General features: G+C 35.8%; 1 protein-coding gene across 1 annotated transcript in view; it reads right to left on the bottom strand.

Moving 5' to 3' along the window:
* DPP10 (dipeptidyl peptidase like 10) overlaps window positions 1-26,124 on the bottom strand; it is a 1,219,576-nt gene that overhangs the window by 185,653 nt on the left and 1,007,799 nt on the right. The window contains exons 9-10 of the mRNA XM_007937655.1: window positions 8,847-9,001; window positions 261-358 (exon numbers count right to left, since the gene is read on the bottom strand). Coding sequence (XP_007935846.1) covers window positions 261-358; window positions 8,847-9,001 — 253 coding nt within the window. The remainder of the gene's footprint in view (window positions 1-260; window positions 359-8,846; window positions 9,002-26,124) is intronic.

Below are 26,124 nucleotides of genomic sequence, written 5' to 3'. Positions count from 1 at the left end.
ATAATCTGTAAAAGGCTCAATTTTTGGTATCAGTAACTTGAGTCATTTTGTGCTGCTGCTAATCACTTTGAAACTTTAAAACCTTCTTGGGAACAGCCAAGGATCCAGAATGACTTCATTTCTAAACTAATGGAGGCAACCCTAGCTTTATTTTCAAGTGAATTTGTTAAGCTGATCACATCACTTTCTAAATTGCAAAGAAATGATAATTGGAATGAAAATATCTATCTCCCTGTAAAAGTGAAATTGAAATTGCCTACCTTGATTTAAAGCTGTCGGGTGGCATGAGTTCCAAAGTATGAGTTGGTCCATATAGGTTTACAACGTATAATTTTATTGTTGGGTTCACTTGACCTGCCTTTGAGAAAATGAAAATTGTAAGGAAAATACATTAAGAAGTAGAGCATATTGAGAAATAAAGTGATTGCATTTTGATTTCTTTTACTTTTTTTGTGTGAGTGGGAAAAAAGCTTAATTTCACTAAAGTAGAAATGATTTTAAATTCAACAACTTGATTGCTTTCCATTGTTTTCTCAAATTGCTGCTTCTCAGGCATTTTAGTCAAAGACAATTAAAGGTGATAGAAAATCATGATGACTTTATTCATTAGAAAGTGCTATTGTGTTCTTTTCCTAGAATGGTACCAGAAAGGCTGGCTTTAGAAAACAACTGGTAAATCAAACAGCTACTCACATTATAGGACATGAAATGAAATGGAAAGAAGACTTGGCTAATGAAAAAAAGGAAGAAAAAGAAAAAAGGAAACTTATTTGATTGAGATGTTACATGCTTGAAATTTCATAATCCTTAATTTCTTTCATTGGTTTTAACTCCTAGAATTCTTTTGAATTTCAATAATTTCTAGACAGGGTGACACAATTATATAAATGACTATTGAAAGGTGGGTGTGAAATAAACTACCCTCACCTAAGCAACTAAGTGAAAAGTAGCAATGTTAATAACCTGCCATTGAGTTTAATGAATCACAATTTTATTAAATAATAACTAGCACATGTAGCAGTTACTATGTGGCAGGAATATGTAGCTGCTGTTGTTGTTAGGCAGGGCATTACATGAATATCTCATTAAATGTACCTAGTAGGCATAGTGCCTAAAGCATTTGACTGCTAACCAGAAGGCTGGTGGTTCAAACCCACCACCTATTCCATGGAAGGGAGACCTGGCAATGTACTTCTATAAAGATTTACCATCTCAGAAACCCAATGGGGGTCACTATGAGTTGGCAATGGGTTAAGTTTGGTTTTCAGTACAGTCCTAAGATATTGCTATGCCCATTTTCCAGGTGAAAATGGAGACACTAAGCCAATCATGCCAGGTGAAATGTCTAGCAACTGAGGGAGCCAGTATTTAAACCCAAGGGACACTGCACTGAAATGAGGTCGTTTTCCTTCATTTTATTCCCAGGTAACGGCCTTCAAAGTTATTTTTTCTAAATGTACTGTGAGCTCTTAAGGGCAAGGACTGGAACTTTCACCAATATATCTGAAGTAGTTTCCAATTATTCAGTAGCTATTTGTTGAATGAATGTGCACATGAATAAGTGATTTACTGAATCACTTGTGGGTCAGTGTGCTCCTAAACAATTCTCCATTATCATTGTGATATAAAGCCTGATGCTTTAAGAGAAGACTGCATGACATTTGGAGAAAAGGAGAAGGAAATAAAAGTTAGTTGAGTTAAAATACCTGGCAAAAACCTATAGAAAATGATAAAACTGATTTAAAGAGGGCAAAGGAAGTTCCATGTTCAAAGAATTGCCATTGAAAGAACTCAGAGCCAAATCAGAACCAGAAATAACATCATACATTCCATCAATCATCAGTGATAGTTCCTCAATAACTCTTTTGTTAGGTTATCAAAAGAGATTCACACTTCATCGCTAGTTTAATTTCTCTGGAACCCCCAGAATGTGTTAACATTTGTCCTTAAGAACTTAGCTTTCTAATACTTTGAGAAGAACCCTACTTTCATTATTTAATACTTTATTTTCTTTGTATTGTTGTTGTTGGGAACATACACCAATTCAATAATTTCTCCATTAACAATTCAGTGACGTTTATTACATTTTTCAAGTTGTGCAACTATTCTCACCTTCCTTTTTCAAATAGTTCATTCCCTGTTAACATCATTACCCCTTGTTTCCTATCTAATGTTTCAAGTTGCTGTTGCTAATTAGGTCTTATATAGATAAATCTTAAAAGAGCACAGTGTTCAAGACAGATATTCTTTGCTAGTTATGGTAAACTATTTATGGGTCTTAAAAAGACTTTAAGGGATATATTAGGTTTAAGTTATATTTAAATCTAAAAGATAAATTCAAGGTAATAGTTTCAGGGATTCATCCAGCCTCTATGGTTCCAGAAATTTTGGAGGCCATGAGAAGTTGAAATTTTATTCTGCATTCCCCTTTTTTTGATCAAGATTCTTCTATAGAATATTTGATCAAAATACTCAGTAATGGTAACTAGGCAAAGGAGAACTGATCTCATGGTAAAGGAAGCAATTGTTCATAGAGGCAATTAGCCACACATTCTATATTCTCTTATTCCTGACTCTCTGTCTTCCTATGTTATGCCAGGTAAATAGAGATCAATTTTTGTATGTCAAACAGCTTTTTTAAAGCTTTTAAGAGCCCTGGCACTATCAATGAGCTAGGCGGTAGAATACAAACACCAAACACCTTATGAGACCAGTTTAACTAAGATGTGCCAGGAAGCCACAACCTTAAACTTCCAAACTAAGAAACCAAAACCCATGAAGTGTTTCACTGTACACAAGCACCCTCAGCAGCTACTCCAAAAGGTGGAAAAAACCTAAAAGCCCATCAAAGGGTGAATGGATGAACAAAGTATGGTACTTACACACAATAGAATACTACTCACACAGTAAGAGAAATGAAGTCTTGATATATGCTATAGTACGGATGGATCTTGAAAAATATTATGCTGAGTGAAATAAACCAGTCACAAAAGGACAAATATTATATAGCCTCACTTATATAAAAATACAAGAACAGGCAAAGTTTCTTAGTGGCTACCAATGACAGACTGGAGAGGGAAATAGGGAGTGATGGTTATTGCTTATGGAATACTGAATTTCAGTTTATGGTGATGGAAGAGCTCCTTGTTTAATGGTAGGGTTGCATAGCTGATTAATGCACTTGCTGTCAATAATCTGCTCACCTGTAAAAGACTGTATAGGTAAAAATTGTCCAATAGATATATTTATAACAAAAACAAACCAAAAATCAACTCATTGCCGTCAAGTGGGCCCGACTCATAGTGACCCCTCCTTGGGTTTCTGAGGCAGAATGTCTAAGGAAGTAGATTGGCTGTGGGTTTGAATTGCCAGCCTTCTGGTTAGCAGTCAAATGCCTTAGGCACTATACCATCAGACCTCTCAAACACATACAAAAAAAAAAGCCCTTTGTTATCACTCTTGTTTCAATTTAAATACCATTTTCTTCCCTGAAAATGTTGCCTTTAACCATTTCTCTTTAATCTGACCATTTTTTCTTATTTGATCAGGCATGTCCAGATTTAGAGCTGGGTCACAGTATTTATCATTGCCGCTCAAAGTGTGGTTCCCTTACCAACAGTGTCTGCATTACTTGGAATCTTAGAAATCCAAATACATGGCCTTCACATCAGAGTTAGTGAATCAGGATCCCTGGGTGTGGGCTACAAAATCTGTGTCTTAACAAGAACCTAGGTAATTAGTAGGCAAAATGTTATAAAGTGCTGGCATACACACACACATACACACACATACACATACACACACATAATTGGAGTTTCTAGAAAGTTGAGTTCCTACATAATACTGCTGGCACAGGGACCAAATTTTTAGATCTATTTTGCCTTAAATTTTGTGTAAGAAATATTCATGTTCAAATTTTGAATTTGTTATTACTTAATATATAGACATGGGCAGGTCTTCGAAGATCCTCAAGAATTATTTCATTTAATATTCAAAGATGAAACCTACATTTCTCTAGGAATAGATCAGAACTTTTGAACTAATGGTTTCCCTTCTGTAGGTAAAACTATCTGATAGTTTTGCTACAAGGTCTAACATAGAAAATGACTTTATAAAAAGTCACTAGAAGTGTGTACATTTGCAAATTAAAGTTGATACTTTAAAAATTATGGGATATTTAGTAACAGTATGGTAGCAGTTGAACAACAACAAAATGATAGTTATTATTAAAATGCAAAATCTTAGTGTTTTAGTTAATGATATGCTGTGTTTATATCTTTATAGTTCACTAAAAGGGTATTAAATTTGATCTCTCCATGAACTTTCAACAATGATGCACAATTGTATTACATACTTTGTCAAATATATATGTGGTTATTAGCATATTTAAGGCAGTTTTTCATGTCAGTAGCACTGTAACCCTACACTTTAGAGGACTGCTTAGATCTTAATTATCTCCTACTTGAACACAAATTAAAAATGGTGTACACTTGGGGACAGTTTTTACACATAAAATGAATAGCTCAACCAATCATGCAGTCTCCAAAATTCAGCCGTTCGGCATTCTATAATGTCACTAAAGATAGTTATATCTTCAGTTATAATAGACAGCTAGATTTTTATATTTCCATAGAGTTCTGCAATAAACATACATTACAAGTTCATTTGTACCTTTAATATTTGAATTGTTTCAATACTTTGCAAATTAGCAGGGTTTATCTATTTGCCTTTTACAGCCACATTTGCCACAAAGACTGCAAATAACAGATTTTTTTCTTCTATGATTCTGAAGCACAAGCCTCAATAATAATTAACCTTATTTTACTGGCAAGTAAATTGTCATTAAACAACATAATGTTTTAATTAAGGAGATTAACCTGAGGTTACTGAGATGGAACTGTGCATCTCTTTTGTGCTGAGTTGCTAATGATAGGATATTTTATGAGTTCAGAATCATGCTGAATTAAGTAAAATACAAATGTATTTGGTTAGGGTAAGTATTTCATTAGTAAATCTAACCACATTGGATATTTGCTGCACTCATTTTAATCTAGTTTAATTTGAAACACAATTTAGTATGAACTCTATGAGTTACTTCAATTTCTAAAGTACCACTTTTTGAAAGTCTATGCTTTAAGTAAGAGCAAGTCAAAACAATCCATTTGTTACTAAGAAAGCGACATTCTCAAAAAAAACAGAGTAGGGAATAATGAGGCCTTGAAAATTCAAGTAACATAACCAAAATGAAACTGAAATTTATTCTGAGAACAAGAACCAGAGCTAAAACTTACTTTCTTTGAGTCTTGTTGTCTTAAGTAACTGGAAAGGTATTTCTACATAAATCAACCTGAGAACTTAGAATTCTCTCTTGGCTTTGGCATCTACAATACATTTTTATACATTTAATCTTCTTTATATTCTATACTTTCGATGGTAGCTGTTAACACTCAGGAACTTCATCATCACATATGCCTATATCTAACAGATGTGAGACTATTTGAGCATATACACATATATCACTAAGTTATTAGCAGTAAATAGAGAAAACAGAGCTCCGCAAATAGTTATTGACTGTAACATGTTTTGATTCTAGCCACTTCTTCTGCATCACACATTTTCCTTTGGTAGTTGTATAAAGAGGAATGGAAACAATAAATTTGAGGGTTTTTTTTTTTTTTTTTTTTTTTTTTTTTAAGGCAACATCTGTGACTTTGACTTAAAAAAAAAAAAAAAACCTTATAGCCTTCTAAGATCTCTGTTTGCCCACTTGCATAACAGAGACAATTGTGATGAGGACCAAACAAATAAAAAAAAGAAAAGTCACTCTGAAAAAAAACATCATTTTATGAGAACAGAAATCATGTGATTTAAAAAAATTAGTAAAAATTATTAGCATTGTTATCATTACTAGAGCTCTGGTAGTGTGGTTGATAAGGTCCTTGACTACTAACTGGTAGGTCAGCAGTTCAAACTCCATAGTCACTCCACAGGAGGAACACAGGACGATCTACTTCCACAAAGATTTACAGCCTCAGAAACCAAATGGTGGTCACTATGAGTCAGAAATGACTCAATGGCAGTGAGTTTGGTTTTTTGATTTGGTTATTGTTACTATTACTATTGCTATTAAGATTTCTATGGCTATCTTAACTATAAATCATATTAGTTAAATCTTATTAAATAAACTAAATAATAACAACACATTATCTTTGGTTGGCAGCTTACTAAATTACTAATTACTTTTAAATTACTCCAGACAAATTTCAATTTTCTCAGATATATTTATTCATTTTTTTTTTGGAACAATCTTGATGAAATTATGAGGACTAGGGATATCCAAGGAGCTCTGTTAGCATAGTACCTAAGGCATTTGACTGCTAACCAAAAGGCTGGCGGTTCAAACCCACCAGCCACTCTTTGGAAGGAAAGTTGAGCAATCTACTTCCATAGTGATACTGTCTTCGAAACCCAAGGAGGGGTCGCTATGAGTCAGTTTCAACTCAATACCAGTGGGTTTGGTTTTGGTTTGGCTAGGAATATTCAAGTTCAAACACTAATTGAGAAGGCAACTTAAAGGTGAGTAAACACATATGTTTTTTTTGGGTGAATCACAATATCCTGACTCTTCTGGGGAAATTGATCACAAAATGTTGCCTTCCCCTTGGAGCTTATTTTAGCTCTCTTTTGTGCAGTGCACAAACTGTGCAGCTCTATGTGTATACGTTACCTATTGACATATCTTATTAAATTGCAAATTGATTTTCATAATATGCCACTTACTCTCCATTTTCTATTTAAATTATCAGGTGAACTTTCATCATCATAAGTAAATGAAATGATGTAATAATTAAAATATTTCATTTTAATTTCTGTCATATCGCAATCTGAAACACTGAAAAGTGTTTCTCTGAATGAAAAATTTGGTTATACTATACAAATATGTACTGTCACACAGCCAAACAAAAAGGCTAAATCTTAAGTCTTAAGTTCTTTTTCAGTATAAAACAAATCTCTTGCTGAAGTGTTTATTGATGTGTTATAGCAAATTGACATTTCCATCTAAAGATCACTGACTATATGTACCTTCTAATCTATGCCCAGAGCTGACGCTAACTGTAACATTTTGTAATCATGGGATCAGATTCTTCTAAATCCTGCTATTCCTTGCTATAAACCTAATACTACAATTTAATATCACAAGTGTGTTGGTTACAATAGTAGGTTTTTACAGGATTTGAAGAAGTCTCCTCAACTAGTCAACAACACTCAGAAACAAACACAAGCACAAGGAGCATACAAAAGAATGAGAATTAATGTAGAAAAGCATCAACATCTATGAAAGTTCAAGAAAATACAAACTGTGAAAATGTGCATATAAACCTATGGAAGGAAGATGGGGGTGGAAAAGGAAAGAAGAAAGGAAGACAGTCAGTTTAGAATATCTCTGTGATAAAAACACTCATCTTGTTTCTGACTCTCTACATTCAAGCCTTTATTTTTGCTCCTTGGGTAACTTGAATCCTGTGGGTGCTAATCAGAATAAGGACATATGAATGACTTCACCAACCCACCCCCAACACACCTTTATTACAGACTTAATGCAACAATTTTGATGTGTAATTTGTCAGATACCTTGCCCGATTAATATAATCCATAAATGAATGGCATAAAACCCATCATGCTTGGACAATTCAAAATACAACTTACTGAAGGAATGGCTTAGAATTGGCTTCTAAACAAAAACTGCAGCTATTTCTCATCTACTTAAGAGCTCAACTGTGTAACATGGAATTTTTGAAATGTGTTCTACAAGATCTTTAGATGATTAGTGCTTTCATGGCCTCACTCATGAGCCTTTTCCTTTGTTAATAAACATGAATATAAACATGGGAAAAATAATCAAATAAAAAAGGTACTTTGAGTAATTAAAGGTGGCATACAATCGAAAAATACTCCATATAAATTTTCAGCTTGCTGGTAGAGGGCCACACACAATACTGAAAATATTTTCTTGTCTAGTCCATATTCTCCTCACCCAGTAAAATAATTTGCTTTCACCTAGCCATCCCTGGCTATGGCCATACCTTAGCATAGCATTTTATGAATGCTAAGAGTATTAAAATAAAAAAAAAATCTCACTGTTCTACACTTGATTCTGACTCATAGTGACCCCTGCCTTGGTTTCTGAGGTGGTATGTCTACAGAAGTAGATTGTCCAGTCTTCCTTCCAAGGAATGGCTTGTGTTTGAATTTCCAGCCCTTGTTAGCAGTCAAATGCCTTAGGTACTATGCCACCGGAGCCCTCCCCCTCCAGAGTATACTTTGTGAAAATAATGCTACTACTAATATTTTCTTTATACTTACTCTGTCCTTTATCGATATTCTATGTTTAGTGTATTCTTTATTGGGAATTCTTTACACATAACTTATTCTTTATTGGGGATTTATAGTACACATTAACATATAGTATATTAAGTGTGCTAGAAAATCAACTAAATAAAATTATTATTATTATTATTATTTTTAATCCTAGAAGTTATAGCTTATTGGACCATGGCACTTTGTCCTTCCTTATATCACCTATTAACAAGTCACAGATGTCCATTGAAAGGAAAAGTAATGCTATACAAATGAAAATTCTCCCTCTCCAAAGCATCTTTACCTCCTTATATGCAGGTACCATATACAAATATCTGCAAGGTATAAAATGATGTGTCTGCTGACAAGTGAAACTTTTTCTCTGTTTTCCTCCTCTCCAAAGACAAATTGTTCATGGACCAATAATACTATCGATCAGCTGACTGCTGCAAAGACAGGGCACAAATTAGCTCTTCCACATTACTTACCTTAGGATATGGATATTGCTTTCCTTTGGGATACAATGCTCCAGTAAACCGAGGGATAACCATGTTAGGCACCAAGGAGTCATTTATCATCAGGAAGGCAAGCCTTTCTCCATCTGGTGACCACCAGTGGGCAATATGAGAATGCAGAAGTTCTTCTAGAATAAATGAGTGTTATTTGAAACTAACTGTAGAGATGTGGGCTCAATTACCCACAAACATCTGTTCTTGAAGTTGCCATTGTACGTATATATTTCATAGCCAATGTATGGTAGCTTATCAACTTCATTGAGAATTTTCTATTTCTGAGTTCCCTTTTATATTCTCAAGAAAAGCAGATGCAGAGAGAAGAAAGAATGAAGTAATGAAGTCAGGAATTCATAGATTGTCAGCAATGTAAACAGAAGAGATGAAAGCACTGTTGGAGTAAAAAGACTGAAGAAACAGACATGACACAAAACACTATTCATGTCACCATTCATTCATATTTGCACTCAATAAAATTTCTATCCTTTCATCATCAAACAAATTGAAGAGAGATTGGATTCATCAAACTATTTTAGGCTTTTAGGAAACTGAATAAAAAACATACTGGGTATCTTCCATATGACCCAGATCAACTATCCAGTTTTCTGCACCTGTTTTCTGGCTCAAGAAGATAACCTGTGTGAACTATATCAATAGAACCTTATATCCTCTGGCTTCCAGTTGCATTTGGCTGTTATGGTATTTTGGCAAGAGATTAGAGGGAAGAAAGTAAAGTCAAACTGTTTATTTTCTTGCTCCCTCCTTCAAAGTCAGCACAGGCTGGCTATGTGCTTTGAATGATGTTGCATTCCTACCAAAGCAGCCTGCTCTACACAATTTTCTCCTACTGTCTTAACTAATAGGTCATTTCTACATGTGAATTGGTGGTAATAGTTTGGCTGCTACTCATCTAGTTTACAACACATTCCTTTGTGGTTTCCCTATACTCTTACATTTATAAATGGTTTCTTTGTAAATAAATTTCCTTATATTATCCTTCTCTGAAGATGTTGATTTTTTTTTTTTTTTTTTTTTTTCTTTTGGGACCTTGACTGATATAGTACTTAATACCAGTGGTAAAATCAGAATAGACAGTCTCAACATTAGATTCTAGGATTAGAGGTTGGCCATACATATAAGGTATTCAATAATAATCACTTTGCCATGGAAGAATTTCTCATCTGTCAGTTTGTCATACTGTGGTGGCTTGCATGTTGCTGTGAAGCTGAAGGCTATGTCACTGGTATTGCTAATACCATCAGGGTCACCCATGATGGACAAGTTTCACCAAACCTTCCAGACTAAGACGGACTTGGAAGAAGGAAGGGACCATCCACTTCTAAAAGAATTGGCCAGTGAAACCTTATGAATATCAGTGAAACACTGTCTGATATATTACAGGAAAAGTTTATGAACAGCCCTGAAACACTGTGTGATATAGTGCTCAGAAATCGGACCAAACATGGGACCCTGCCCGGTGCGCAGTCAGGCCAAAACAGTTTACACACCGAGTGATTCAGAGAAGATAAAATTATTTATTGCAAAGCAGCAATGCAAAGAGACAGAGGTCCATATCCAAATCTGACTCCCCAAATGGTGCTTAGGTTACAGTTTTTGTAAGTTTCAGTAGAGGGGGTTATATATATATTCATAAAAACTTCAGGAATTTGGGCGTGAATTTGTCAAGGATTGCCTGAAATTTCCTTTGCCTTGGTTTAAAGGGACAGTCATTTTTTAATGCAGTGTGCTTGGGATGAGTCACACTGGCTTCCTGCCATCAGCTGATCAGGGTTTAGGCAGAGGGGAGAATGTCAGTTCCCAGCAACTTTGTTCCTGTTTGTCTCACTGAGCATGTCCCTGGGCAAAGGTCACTTTTCAAGTTGTCTCCCTAAGCAGATTAAAATTATCACCTGTTTCTAGGGGAGATCATGGAGACAATGTGTAAATTGACCTTTCATTCCATTCAGTTCTTAAAGAACTGAGTTATAATGTTTACTTATCTGCCTCCAACCCAGGTCCTATCTGGCTTAACCAGAGTGGGAGTAATAGTTGAAGCTTTCATTCTATTCAGTTCTTATGGAACTGAGTTATTGTATTTACTTATCTGCCTTCAACCAGGGATGCAGGCTGTAATTTGTTTGACTTCACACTGCTTCACTGAAAGATGAGCCTCTCAGGTTGGAAGGCATTACATAGGGGCTACAATGATGGGCTCAGGTATAGTAAGTAGGGATTGTGAAGCTGGCACAGGAGTGGGCAGTGTTTTACTCTGTTGTACTGAGGGTTGTTATGAGTTGGAGCTGACTCAATGGAACCTGACAGCAACAACAACATGGGAGAATTGGGATCTAGATAACCCACAGCAAGAGGTGTTATCATAATTAACCCACTTTAACTGGTGGTAACATGAAATGAAATTCACATAGTGAGAAAATGCATTGGGAGTAAAAGCAGATGTGGTCCTTATTTGCTATAAAAATAATAATAATAGTGATCATAAAGATTATTAATTCCATATGGTTCTTCTGACATGCCAGAGAATTGTATATATAAAAGAGAGAGAGAGAGAGAAATTGAAAAGATGATCATGAAATGAATTACATACACACAGTATAAATGGTCAACAGGCATATTCATAGTAGTCCCTCTTCTGTAGTTACTCTTCAGGGCAGATTTTGCTGATGACAAAGAACAACATATAATAGAAAGGGTTGCAGAGTGGCATCACAAATAAGAGGCTCAACTCCACTTGGTTTTCCAAACTAAGATAAAGATAAATATATTGGTGGACAAGAACTGAAAGCAGGACACATAGATTATGGATATTTGGGTAAACATGTGCACTATACTCATGTTTTCTGGACTGTTGATGCTGTTGTTAGGCATTGTTGAGTTGGTAATGACTAATAGCAATCATATGTAAAATACTGCCCAGTTCTGCATCATCTTCACAGTCACTGCTATTCTTGAGCTCATTGTTGCAGCCTGAATTCATCTTCTTGAGGGTCTTCCTCTTTTTCATTAACCTCCTACTTTATGAAGCATGATGTACTGGTCCCTCCTGAAAAGATGTCCAAAATAGTGAGAAAAAAAATCTCTCTATCCTTGCTTCTAAGGAGATTTCTGGCTGTAGGTCCAAGATAGGTGTCTTCATTTTTCTAGCAGTCCATGGTATATTCAATATTCTTCACTAATATCATTCAATGAATCATTTCATCAGTATTCCTTATTTGTTTTATAGCTTTCATATGCATATGAGGTGACTGAAAATATCATAGCATGGGTCAGGCACACATTAGTCCTGAAACTGACATCTTTACTTTTTAACACTTTAAAGAGGTCTTCTGGAACAGATTAGCTCAATGCACTAATGTTTGATTTATTGACTGCTGCTCCCATGGATGATGATTATGAATTCAAGTAAAATGAAATTTTTGCCAACATCAATCTTCTCTCTGTTTATCATGTTGTTGCTTATTGATTCAGTTCTGAATACATCTTTATTTTTATGTTTAGATGTAATACAGAAGGCTGTAGGCTTTGATCTTCATTAATAAGTGTTTCAAGTCCCTTTCACTTATTAATGAGTTATCTCAATGTTGTGTGTTCTTCAAATATTCCAGCTTCTCAGATTATTTGCTTAGCATACAGATTGAATAATTGTCATAAAATAGATTCAATCTTAACACACATATTTCTTGGTTTTAAACCAGGCAGTATACTTTTGCTGTTTGAATGACTATCTCTTAGTCTCTGTTTAAGTTCCAGATGAGCCCAACTAAGTGTCCTGGAATTCCTGTTCTTCAGAATGCTATTCGTAATTTGTTATGACAAACACAGTACAATGTTTTTGCTTAGTCAATAAAACACAGTTAAACAACTTTCTGGTAGTCTCTGCTTTAAGTCCACATCCATCTGACATCAGCAATGATATTCCTAGTTCTATGTCCTCTTCTGAATCTGGTATAGATTTCTGGCAATTCCCTACTGATATACGCTGTAACCATTTTATAAATTTTCTTCAAAAAAATTTTTACTTACATGTGATATTAATGGCATTGGTCAATAATTTCCACATTCTGTTTGGTTGCCTTTCTCTGGAGTGAGCACAAATATGAATCTCTTCCAGTAAGTTGGTCAGGTAGCTGTCTATGCCAAATTTTTTGGCATAAAAAGAGTTAAAGGTAACAACCCAAACCAAACTGTCATTGAATTGATTCTAACTGATAGTGATCCCCATTGGATTTCCAATCCAAGACTGTAAATCTTTACAGAAGTAGATTGCCTCATCTTCCTTCTGTAGAACTCGTGGTGGGTTTGAACTGCTGATGTGGTTAGCAGCCAAATGCCTTAACCACTATGCCACTAGGGGTCCTTAAAGGCAATCAAGGTAAATATTATTACACACACAAACCTGCACTAACAGTAATAACAACAATCTACGAATGACTACATAGACAGATACTCAAGCTGAACAGAAGTGGGAAGGCGAATGGGACTACACCCATGAATATATAGAATATTTACAGATGATATTTCTATATATGCATCTATATATGCTGCAAATATATCCATTAATCTAGTAGAGAATACAGGGGCAAAGTTATGAAAACTTTATACTCATAACCAAACATCTTGAGGAAATGGGTCACTGGGTCTTGGAGGACATGAAGGGCAATTGGCATAACACAGACCAAAAATACAGTGGTCTACATCCAATTCTGGTGAGTGACAACTGATGGTTTAAAAGCTTCTGAACAGACATCTAAGATGAAACTATTGGTTTTTCACTGTCTGGAGCAAAGAAGAGTAAAGAATATCAAAGACATGGAGAAACAAATAATGGACCACATGAACCCCAAACTCCATGACCATAAGACCAGATCACTAGATAGTGCCCAACTACCACTACCAGACTCTCTGAAAGGGTGCACAATAGGAGGTCTTGGGTAGAATGGGAAAAGAATGTGAAACATAACTCAAAATCATAAAAAGGACCCAGCTTATTGGTTGGATAGAGACTGCTATATTCCACCACCACCCCCAGGCTATAATCTTCCAAAACATACTTTAAACATGGAACTGAACTCACTCCCATGGCTCAACTTTCAGTCAAACAATAGACAGGTCTATGAGGTGAAAATAACACCAAGCACTCCTTTGAACAATGAACCATACAAGATCAAAAGTGGAACATTTGCCCAGAGATAAAGCTCAGAAGACAGAAAGGGATAGGAAAGATGGATGAACAGACATGGTAGGCATAGAGAAGAAGTAAGAAGAGTGCTGTTATATGTTGGGGATTGTAATCAGTTTCAGAAAACCAAGTGTGTATGAATTTTTGAATGGAAGACAAATTTGTTCTATAAGCTTTCACTCAAAAAACAATAATACATTATAGATATATGAGAAAATAATATGCAATAAAAAGAAGATAAAAGAAACCTGAAAGTGAAATCAAGAGAATATGTCATCACTAAATTCAAGGGAAGATTTTGACCTAAGCTAAAGTCTCAATGTACCCAATAATTATCATAAATTTCATTTTGCAATTACTTAGACATAAAGTTTAAACAGTGGTTGAGTATTCTAAATTGCATTAAAAAATAAAACTTAGTTGAATGAGAAATAAAGCACATCATATCTATAAAATAGCATTACACATATGAGCAGATACATGTTTGAATGATTTCACTTCTCAAAGTGAGGTAAGTAGTTAAAATCATAGTTATTGTCGCATTATTATCAAATTGGCACTTGCATTAAAAAGCTTCAAAATATGAAAATAGAGTGTAGGGAAGACAATCTAGCAATAAAAACACAGTCTTTAACTTTATCAAAAATGAAAGAAAGTATATGTGCTGTTATAAGTTTTAGTGAGAATTTTTTCCTCTCTTTCAAAGGGAACCTCCAATCAGAAAACATCAATTATGGTTGAGACTATAAAGAAAAAAAAAAAAAAAGACCTAAAGAAAAGATTGTAAATTTAATGCATTTTTTCCACAAAAGGATCTTGTTTTTAAAGAGAATATTATAAAGTTTAGCCAAGATGGCAGACTAGGCAGATTTACCCTCCAGATCCTCCACAACAAAGGCTCAAGAAACGAAGTGAAATAGATATGATGACAATCCAGAATCCAAAGTTTCAAAGCAAAGTATAAAGAAGTTGATCAAATACCAATTAGAGGAAGTAACTGAACAAAAGCAGCGAGCAAGCAAGTATATGCAGTGGTGACTTGCCAACCAGCACAACAGTACCATTTTGAATTTATACACCTCCTGCAATTGGAAACTTTAGTCATCCCTATGTTTTTTTTCCAAGAGCCCTGAGGCAGGACTGTGTACCTGGCTCTGCTTGCCCAGCACTGCACCAGCACCCACACAGATAAATGCTGACCAGAGAAGTCTGATCTCCACTCTTACAGTAAACAAGCTCCCACCCACCACTAAATACCTAGAGGCCACTCAACCCCCACACACACTACTGCCAGTGCTATACCTCTGTTTTTTCCCTTCTTTTCTGTTTTCTTTATCTTTCATCATAGCACCTCTCCCACATTTGTTTGTTATTTTCTTTTTCCTTTTATTTTTTTCTGATTGCACAGAGGGGCACTCCACCTGTAGTCATCAGCCATGCCCTTCTCCTTCCACAGTCAGCAGTGCATGCTCCCATGAAAAAAGCACCGTATTCTTGCCACATTTGTATTTGGTGACAAGCATTATCACCAGTACTGTGGTGCTTTTGTTTGTTTGTTTGTTTGTTTCCTTCTTAGTCCTTCCCTCTGCTTTCTCTCTCCCTTTTTTTTTTTTTCTATTTTTTTCTTTTATTCCACATATGTCCCTTCTTTTTTTTTTTTTTCCCTTGTACAGAATATGCCTGCTCCCCACTTCTTCAAACAGCAATCCTTGCCCCTTTGCTGATGGCAGTACACACTCCCATGAAGTGAGCTGTGAGCTCCCATTGCAGTCATTTTTGGTAACTATAGCTTGTGCCAGTACTCTGTCACTTATTTTTTCTCCTTTTTCATTTTAATTTTTTTCTCTTAGTTCATCCTTCTTTCCACCCTTGTAATTCTTTTTCCTATTATTTCCCCACCCCCACATTTTTTCTTTATTATCCAATGGGGGGGTGTCCCTTTTCCTGTATTTCTGCATTCAATAACATCTGTCCTTACCCCTCCACTGAGTGATATGCACTCTTCCAGAGTGAATCTTTCATTACTACTGCAGCCACATTTATAGACTTGTGCTTGCATCAGTATTATGCTGCTTTTTGTTTTTCCTTTTCTTATGTCTTCTCTCATCTGCCATTTTTTTTTTCCAAACTTCATCTTTCCTCCCTGGCACCAGCTGGGAGCCAGAAAACCTACCCAGTGATACACACCACACTTATTGACCTACCCAATGAAGGAGTGTCACTACCTGCTCCAGCACCACTTGACTAAAGATAGATGGTGGTTAACATCCACCCAGCCTGCTCTCACCTGCTGTAACTGACTGACTAGCAATCAGAGCCTCATTCTCGCACTCCCACTTGCTACAAATCTACCTGGACACAGATGGTAAGTGCCTCTGTGTTGCTAAATTATTGACCAGAATAGCACATCCATCCTGTTGTGCAGATATATGTAAACAAAATAAAGCAAAATGACCTGGGTAAAACATACCAATATAAAACCATCAATTAAATACAGATACAACAACACCACAATATGTTTGAGACAATAGGCAATGCCTGGTCACACAAAAAAAGTGACAAAGTAGCTCAAACTAATGACCAAAATACAGAACCAGAAAACTTTCCTGAGGAAGGAATGGTACTGGAATTATCTGATATAATACACAACAATTATACTTAGGCACTTTCAATGGATTGAGAGAAAGATCAAGAAACACTGACAAAATCAAGGAGAGAACAGACAAAACAATGCAAGAACAACTTGACAAAATAAATGGAAAACTAGAAACTATGAGAAAACATCAAATTGAAATCCCAAAGGTGAAAACTAAGATTTCAGAAATTGATAACACATTGGAAGGGTAGTGAAATAGAATTGAATCAACGAAAGACAAAATTAGTGAAATTGAAGAAAAATTTCTTAATACTAATCTCCTAGAGAAACAATTAGAAAAAAAATGAAGAAAGCTTAAAAAATATATAGGACACCATCAAGAGGAATAACTTAAGTGTGATCAGAATTCCAGAACCAGAAGAGATTTAAAAAAAAAAAAAAAAAAACTGAAGATTTGTTGGGAGAAAACTTCCCTGATATAATGAAAGACAAAAGATATGCATTTAAGGAGTTCAATGAATCCCAAATGGGATACCACCAAAAACAAATCACCAAGAAATATGATAATCAAATTTTCCAAAACAAAAGACAAAGGAAGAACCCACAAAGCAGCTTCAGAAAAACAAAAATTTACCTACAAAGACAATCAACAGGACTAAGCCCAGATTTATTCATAGAAACCACACAGCCAAGATGGCAAGCAAATGACATATATAAAACCCTGAAAAAAAAAAAAAATCAATCAAGAATTATGTATCCAGCAAAATTGTCCCTCCAATATAATGGAGAAACTATGTCAATTGTAGCTAAACATAAATTAAGGCAATTTGTAAATACCAGACCAACCTTACAAGAAATGCTAAAGGGAAACCTTTGGACAGTGAACAATCAATAGCAGACCACAACTGAAGGTTAACACACACAACATGATGACCCAGAAATAAATCCAGCTATAGAAGTGTCAAAAATAATATAAACCTACCAGATGGAAAATAGGGAACCAGATATGTCAATTTCTAAATGATGACAACTACAAAGCACAAAGAAAAATAAATGGTGTAGTTACTGAACTTCAAATGAAGAGGAAGTCAAAAGGATAGAAAGGCCTGTTTTAAATTTGGGAAAATAGTAAAATATTACTTGGTGACTTCAGAAAATTAATAGGCCTTCTCACCAAAATAAAAAAATAAATAAATATAAAAAGACTTAGTAAACACTAAAACAACAGCAACAAAGAAAATGAGGAGAAAATCTGCAAACAGAATGAACTCAGAACAGAAAAATATATGAAACAAAGAAAACATCAACACCACACACACACATACACAACACACACAGCAAAATAACAGCTGTAAATTCACACCTATCAATAATTACACTGAATATAAAGGAATTAAATATAGTAGTCAAGAGACAGAAAGTAGCAGAACAGATAAGAAAACATGACCCACCAATAAGCTGTCCACAAGAAACACAGCTTAGACAAAAAGAAAACAAGCTGAAAAGCAAATGATGGGAAAAAAATATATATTTCAAGCAAATGTCAACCAAAGAAGAGCAAGAGTGGCAATAATAATTTGTGATAAAATAGACTTTAAAGCAAAAACTACCTAACTAGACAAAGACATTATATAATAAGTAAAGGGCCAATCCAGCAAGAGGATATAACCTTAATAAGTATCTATCCATCCAGTGTAAAAGCCCAAAATATACAACTCAAACTTTAATATTATTGAAAAGAGAAATAGATAATTCCACAATAATTGCACGAGACTTGAATGCACTTTCAATGAAGAACAGAACAAATGGAAAGAAACTCAAGAGAGATAGAGAAGACAACACAATCAATCAACTAAACCTCATAGACATATGCAAAACACTCTACCCAAATGTAGTACTATATACATTCTTTTTCAGTGCACATGGTACATTCTCCAGAATAGACCATATATTAAGCCAGAAAGTAAGGCTCAATGAATTAGAAAAAAAGAAATTAAACACTACAAAGCATCTTCTGAGATCATGTTGCAATAAAATTAGAAATGAGCACCAGGAAAATCAAGGAAATGAAATCAACACATAGAAAATAAATAACAACCTACTTTAAAATTACTAGGTAATGGAAGAAATAAAAATATTCCCTGAATCAAGCAAGAATGACAAGACTCCAGCAAAAGCATTGCTTAGAGGACAATTTATAGCAATAAATGTATACATCAAATAAGAAGACCCAAAATCCATACCTTAACCCAAAATCTCCAAAAATTAGAAAAAGCAAAGCAAAAGAAATAGTCAACAAAAGAGAAATAACAAAAATTCAATCAGAAATAAGTGAAACAAGAAAACAATAGAAAGAATCAAGAAGGCTAGAAGTTGGCTTGGTTCTTTGAAAATATTAATAATTTGACAAAACACTGGTAAATTTAGCAAAGGGAAAGAAAACAAGAAATTAAATAAGTGATGTTACAACAGCATCCACTGAAGTAAAAAGAATCATAATAGAATATTGTGAAGGCCCGTACTTTAAGAAATTTGAAAACTTAGAATGAATGGATCAACCACTATGAAAAATGGTATAGCACTTCCTTAAAAAATTGGAAATAGAAATACCATATTGTCCAGCAATCCCAGTAGTAGGATATATCCTAGAGAAAGAAATAAGAGCCATGACACTAACAAATAGATACAAATATATGCACACTTATGTTGGGGAAATGTACTTCCATAGTGATACTGCCTCAGAAACCCAAGGAGGGGTCACTATGAGTCAAGTCTGACTTTGATGGAAGTGAGTTTTGTTTGGTTTTGATGTTCATTGCAGCATTATTCATAATAGCAAAAAATGGGCAAAGAGTGCCTATTAATATTTGAATAGAGAAACATAATACATACAAAGAATGCAATACTGTGTAACATTAAAGAATAATAATTAACCTGCAAAATAACTCCTAACATGGATGAACCTAGAGGGTATTATGCTGAGTGAAATTAGTCAATCACAAAAGAACAAATATTATATGAGAACACTACTGAAAGATGTCAAGAAAAGGTTTATATATAGGAAGAAGCATTCTTTGAGGTTACCAGGGGTTGGAGGGAAAGGGTGGGTAAATCACTAATTAGAAGGATGACATGTATTAACTTAGGTAAAAGAATAGACAATATATCATAAGGGGGATGTCAGTACAAAATGATGAAGGCAAAGGAAGGCACTGGGAGACGCACACATGTTAAAGGTAACAAAGGTAAATACTATCACATATATAATCCTGCAATAACAGTAATAACATTAATCTACAACTGGATACATAGACAGACACTCAAGCTGAACAATTGTGAGAAAGCAAATGGGACTACACCCACAAAAATCTATAGGTTTGACAGAGGCTATTTCTACATATATATTTACATGTGTTACAAATATATCCAAGAGTAGAGCATACAGGGGACAAAGTTATGAAAAATACTTAGCCATAACCAAACTGGGCCTTAAAAGTGAGGTTGAGGAGACTTCATGTCATGTACCTTGGTCCTGTTATCAGGAAGGACCAATGCCTGGAGAAGGGCATCATGCTTGGCAAAGTATAAAGTCAACAGAAAAGAGGAAGACCCTCAACAAGATGGACTGACACAGTGGCTGTAACAATGGCCTCAATAAAAGCAAAAATTGTGAAGATGGTGCGGGATCAGACAGTGTTTTGTTCTGTTGTACATAGGGTTGTTATGAGTAGGAACCAACTCAAAGACATCTATCAACAACAGACTTCCTATGCATAAAGGCAGAATGTAGGAGGAAAAATCTGTAAAAAAAAAAAAAAAAAAATTAAGAGTTTGCAACTCTAATGAAGTTTTTTGAGATCTAGTAATCTGGGATACACTGGGGTATCTCTTGTAAAGTGAGAGAAAAATTGTTGTGTCTATATTTTTGTGAAAATAATAAAGGACTGGCCTCTTTGCTGCTGTTATATTTCACAGGTAACCTGTAAGGGTGCCATTTTTTTAGTTGAACCTGAACAAGAGAGGGTTCTGTAGAAGATGTAGATTATGGTGCAACCCTTTCTACCTCTTCTTCCTCATGATTCACTAGATACAATCAGCTATGGCAAACCAATATGTTATGTGGTGCCTCTGACACTCCTTAAGATCGTCACAGCAAAGACATTAAGTGTGTTAAAAAAAAAAGTCATTCACTCTTCTGCTGATAGTTTCTATTTGATAAATAGTTTCTATTTGATAAATGGTTTCTGTTTCAAAAGCAGTTATAGCTATTTATAAACATAGTTAACTTATTTTTACAAATGGGACACAACATGACTATGCAGTCCAAACTGCCCATATTGAACTAGTTGTTAACTGATTGACTTGCCATGAAACTGAAACACATACAGCACCATTCATCATAAAGTGGACACAGTGTATATGTGACTGGACCAAAAATCATTAGTGAATTGTGTGTGGTATTGGATTTTCTGCTTCATCTCTTCTCTTCATCTTATGTAAAGGCTCAAGTTGTATTTTCTACCAACAATTAGCAGAGAAGAAGTTAGGCCTAGTTCATGGACATATCTGCATAGTATATATGAATGAACTGGAATTGGATAGGCTCTATACAAAAGTTTAACTCAAGATGGAAGACAGAAATAAACATGAATCCTCCTAGTTGGCAGCATTTTGTCAAAATAATTGCCCACTTTTCTATGGATGGCTGAACAGAGTAGCTAATAGATGGATAGTATATTAAGCATAAATGAAGAATAAAATCAGAAATTAAATGAAAAAGAGTTTTAAGGAAAGAGAAAGCAATAGTTTTATCAGAAAGGGTATAAATATGAAAATGTGAAGATGATATGTGTCTCAGTGTTCACCACAGCACATCAAAGGCAGAGAAGGCTCTCTGTAAACAGAGGGAAAAGAAGAGGCATCCTCTTTCTGAGACAAGAGTATGCTTTATTTATTAATCAATCAACAAAGTGACCATGGTATAAAGGAGAGCGATGCAAAATCTCAGCAATGTGGTCTTGCTGTCATCAACACTGATCTGGTTCCCACCATTACTGTGGGCCAAATCTGAAAACAGTGGTGGCTATTACAGACCCCTTGATATGGCTGAATTTCCTAGCAGGATAAGCTGGTTATCTTGTGGCAAGTAGATGACATGGGAACTCTTCCACTGAAATGGGGTTGCATTTTATCCTCCCACAGATAGACACTTATTCTGGGAATGGATTTGACTTACTTCCCTCTTTTGTTGGTTCTGTTATTTTGGGACACACAGAATAATTTATCTACTACAGTGATAATTCACACCATATCACCTCCAAATCGGAAACATTTTATGACAAAAAAAGAAAAAAAGAAAACAAAACAGTGATCTCAGATTCATGGAATTCATAGATCTCATTGTGCTCTCCATTAGCTGTAAGTACTTGATTTGATAGCAGAGGGAGATGTCCTGCTCTACCTTCACAATATTTGGTAAACGACCACCTTGAAATTGGGGTATATCCTGTAGGATGGCATGTTCTCCTCTTCTATAGCCAGGGGATTCAGATCTAGGGACCGAGGCATAGAAGTGGCAGTGGCCTGTATCACTATCACTATAATGCACTAGACAATTTTTCTCTTGTCCTTGGGATATTGCAGCTTGGTGATTTACAAGATCTATTCCCTAAGGGAGGAAATTATTCAACAGGAAATATAGTCACAAATCCTTTCCTATATATTGGAAGCTGAAACCTCCCTGTGGTCTTTTTAGGCTCCTTATGTTTCTGGGTCCATCACTCATCTGTCAGTTTGTTGTACTTTGGTAGCTTGCAAGCTGCTGTGAGACCAGAGGCTGTGCCACCAGTATTTTGAGTACCAGCAGGGTGACCCGTGGTGGACAGGTTTCAGAGGACCTTTCAGACTAAGAAAGAGAGGGAAGAAGGACAGGGCCATCCACCTTGGAAAAAATTGGCCAGTGAAATCCTCATGAATAACTGTGAAATATTCTCTGATATATTACTGGAAAAATTAATGAAGAGCACTGAAACATTATCTGACACAATGCCAGAAGATGAGATCCTCAGGTTGGAAGGCACTCAAAATATAACTAGGCAAGAGCCACCTCCTCAAAATATAGGTAAATCTAATTACATGGATGGAGTAAAGCTTTCAGGACCTTCATTTGCCAATGAGGCACAATTCAAAATGGGAAGAAAGAGGTGCAAACATCCATTAATAATTGGAATGTGGAGAGCACAAAGTATGAATCTAGGAAAATTGGAGTTTGTCAAAAATGAAATGGAATGCTAAAGATAGATATTCTAGGCATTAGTGAGCTGAAATGGACTGGTATTGGTCATTTTGAATCAGACAATCATATGGTCTACTACACCAGGAATGGCAAATTGAAAAGGAATGGCATCACATTCATCATCTGAAAGAAAGGTTTGAGATCTATCCTGAAGTACACTGCTGTCAGTGAAAGGATAATATCTATGTGGCAACAAGGAAAACCAGTTAATACTGTTGTTGTTAGGTACCGTCAAGTCATTTCTGACTCATAGCAACCCTATGCACAGCAGAAAGAAACACTACCCAATCCCACTCCAGCTCCATGATGCTTGATATACTTGAGCCTATCAACACAGCCACCGTGTCAATCCATCTCGTTGAAGGCCTTCTCCTCTTTTGTCAACCCTCCACCTTACCAAGCATGATATCCTTCTCCAGGGAATGGTCCCTTTTGACAATATGACCAAAGGAGATGAAGCGAAGTCTGGCCATTCTCGCTTCCAAGGAGCATTTCGGCTGCACCTCCTCCAGCACAGATCTGTTAGTTCTTTGAGCAGTCCATGGTATTTTTAGCATTCTTCGCCAGCACTGCAACTCAAAAGCATCAACTCTTCTTTGGTCTTCCTTATTCATTGTCCAGCTCTCACATGGATATGAAGAGATTGAAAATATTGTGGTTTCTGTCAGGCACACCTTAGTCCTCAAGGAGACATCTTTGCATCTCAGCACTTGAAAGATATCCTTTGCTGAACTTCCCAGTGCTATACGTCATGTAATGTCCTGACTGCTGCTTCCATTGGTGTGGATTGTAGAACTAAGCAATGTGAAGTCTTTGTCAATTTCAATCTTTTCTCCATTTATCGTAATGCTGCTTATAGGTCCAGTTGTGAGGATTTTTTTTTTCTTTATATTGAGATGTAATCCATACTGCAGACTGTATTCTTCAATTTTCATCAGTAAGTGCCTCAAGTCATCCTCACTTTCAGCAAGTAAAGTTGTATCATCTGCATATCTCAGGTTGTTAATGATTCCTCCTCCAATCTTGGTGCCCTGCTCTTCTTCAAAAAGTCCAGCTTCTCAGATTATTTGCTCAGCATATAGATTGAATAAGTATGGGGATAGGATACAACCCTGACACACTCCCTTCTTGATTTTAAATCATGCAGTGTTCCATTGTTCTGTTCAAATGACAACCTTCTGGTCAATATACAGGTTCCTCATGAGTACAATCAAGTGTTCAGGAATTCCCATTCCTCTCAATGTTATCTACAGTTAGTTATGATCCACACAATCAAATGCCTTTGCATAGTCAATAAAACACAAGTAAACATCTTTCTGGTATTCTTTGCCTTGAGCCAAGATCCATATGACAGCAGCTATGATATCCCCTGTTCTACATCCTCTTGTGTATCCAGGTTGTACCTTTGGAATTTTTCTGTCACTATACTGCTGCAACCGTTTTTCAATTATCTTCAGTAAGATCTTACTCGTGTGCGACATTAATAATATTGTTAGATAATTTCCATATTCTGTGGGATCACCTTTCCTTGGAATCAGTACAAATATGGATCTCTTCCAGTCAGTTGGCCAGGTAGCTGTCTTCCAAATCTCTTGGCATAACCAAGTGAGTGCCTCCTGTGGGAAATCCGTTTGTTGAAATATCTCAATGGCTCTGCTGTCAATTCCTGGATCCTTGTCCTTCACCAATTCCTTTATTGCAGCTTTGACTTCCTCCTTCAGTACCATTGGTTCTTGATCATATGCCACCTCCTGAAATGGATGAAGATCTACCAGTTCTTTTTGGTACAGTGACTCTATATATTCTTTTCATCTTTTTTTGATGTTTCTGAATTATTCAATATTTTGCCCATAGAATCTTTCATTATTGCAACTTGAGGCTTAATTTTTTTTTCCTCAGTTCTTTCAGCTTGAGAAATCCTGAACATGTTCCTCATTTCTCGTTTTCTAACTCCAAGTCTTTGTACATTTCTTTATAGTAATTGGCTTTGTCTGCTCAAACTGCTCTTTGAAATCTGTCCAGCTCTTTTATCTTGTCACTTCTTCCATTTGCTTTAGCAAATGTCTCCACTGAAGGACAAGTTTCAGAGCCTCTTCTGTCATCCATTTTGGTCTTCTCTTCTTTTCTCATCTTTTTCATGACCTCTTGTTTTCTTCATGGATGATACTCTTGATGTCATGCCACAGTTCTTCTGGTTTTCGGTCATTGGTGTTCAATGCATCAAATCCATTCTTTAGATGGTATCTAAATTCAGGAGGGATATATTCAAGGTCATACTTGGGCTCTCGTGGACTTGTTTTAGTTGTCTTTATCTTCAAGATGGACTTGCATATGAGCAGTTGATGGTCTGTTCCACAATCGGCTCCTGGCCTAGTTTTGGCTGAAGTTATTGAACTTTTCCATCGCCTCTTGCTACAGATGTAGTTAATACAATTCTTCTGTGTTCCATCTGGAGAAGTCCACAAGTACAGCCACCATTTGTGTTGTTGAAAAAAGGTATTTGCAATGAGTAAGTAGTTGGTCTTGCCAAATTCTATCATGTGATTTCCAGCATCATTTCTGTCACCAAGGCCAAACTTTCCAATGACTGGTGATTCTTCTTTGTTTGCAACTTTTGCATTCCGGTCACCAATGATAATCAACATATCCCAATGGCATGTTCCATCAATTTCAGACTGCAGAAGCTGATAAAAATCCTCAATTTCATCATCTTTGTCTTTGGTGGTTGGTGCATAAATTTGAATAATAGTCATATTAACTGGTCATTCTTCTAGGCATATGGATATTATCCTATCACTGACACCATTGTACTTCAGGACAAATCTTGAAACATCCTTTGTGATGATGAATGCCACACTATTCATCTTCAAATTGTCATTCCCACCATAGTAGATCATATATACTCCAGGTTCATCCATATTGTGAAGTATTTCAAGATTTTCCATCATACTTTAGTGTTACATAATATTCCATTGTGTGCATGTACCATAGTTAATCTATCCATTCATCTACTGATGAGCACATTGGTTGTTTCCATTTCTCATACTGCCAGCCTTCTGGTTAGCAGTCAAGTGGCTCAAACCCACCAGCCTCTCCTTGGAAGGAAGGTTAGACAATCTACTTCCTTAGTGATATGGCCTCAGAAACCCAAGGAGGGGTCGCTATG

This window comes from Orycteropus afer, unplaced genomic scaffold (assembly GCF_000298275.1).
Source record: "Orycteropus afer afer isolate SDZICR_OR568_19922 unplaced genomic scaffold, OryAfe1.0 scaffold00004, whole genome shotgun sequence".
Taxonomy (NCBI): domain Eukaryota; kingdom Metazoa; phylum Chordata; class Mammalia; order Tubulidentata; family Orycteropodidae; genus Orycteropus; species Orycteropus afer.
Note: the sequence above shows the minus strand (reverse complement) of the source record. Positions and strands in the feature narration are given on the sequence as shown.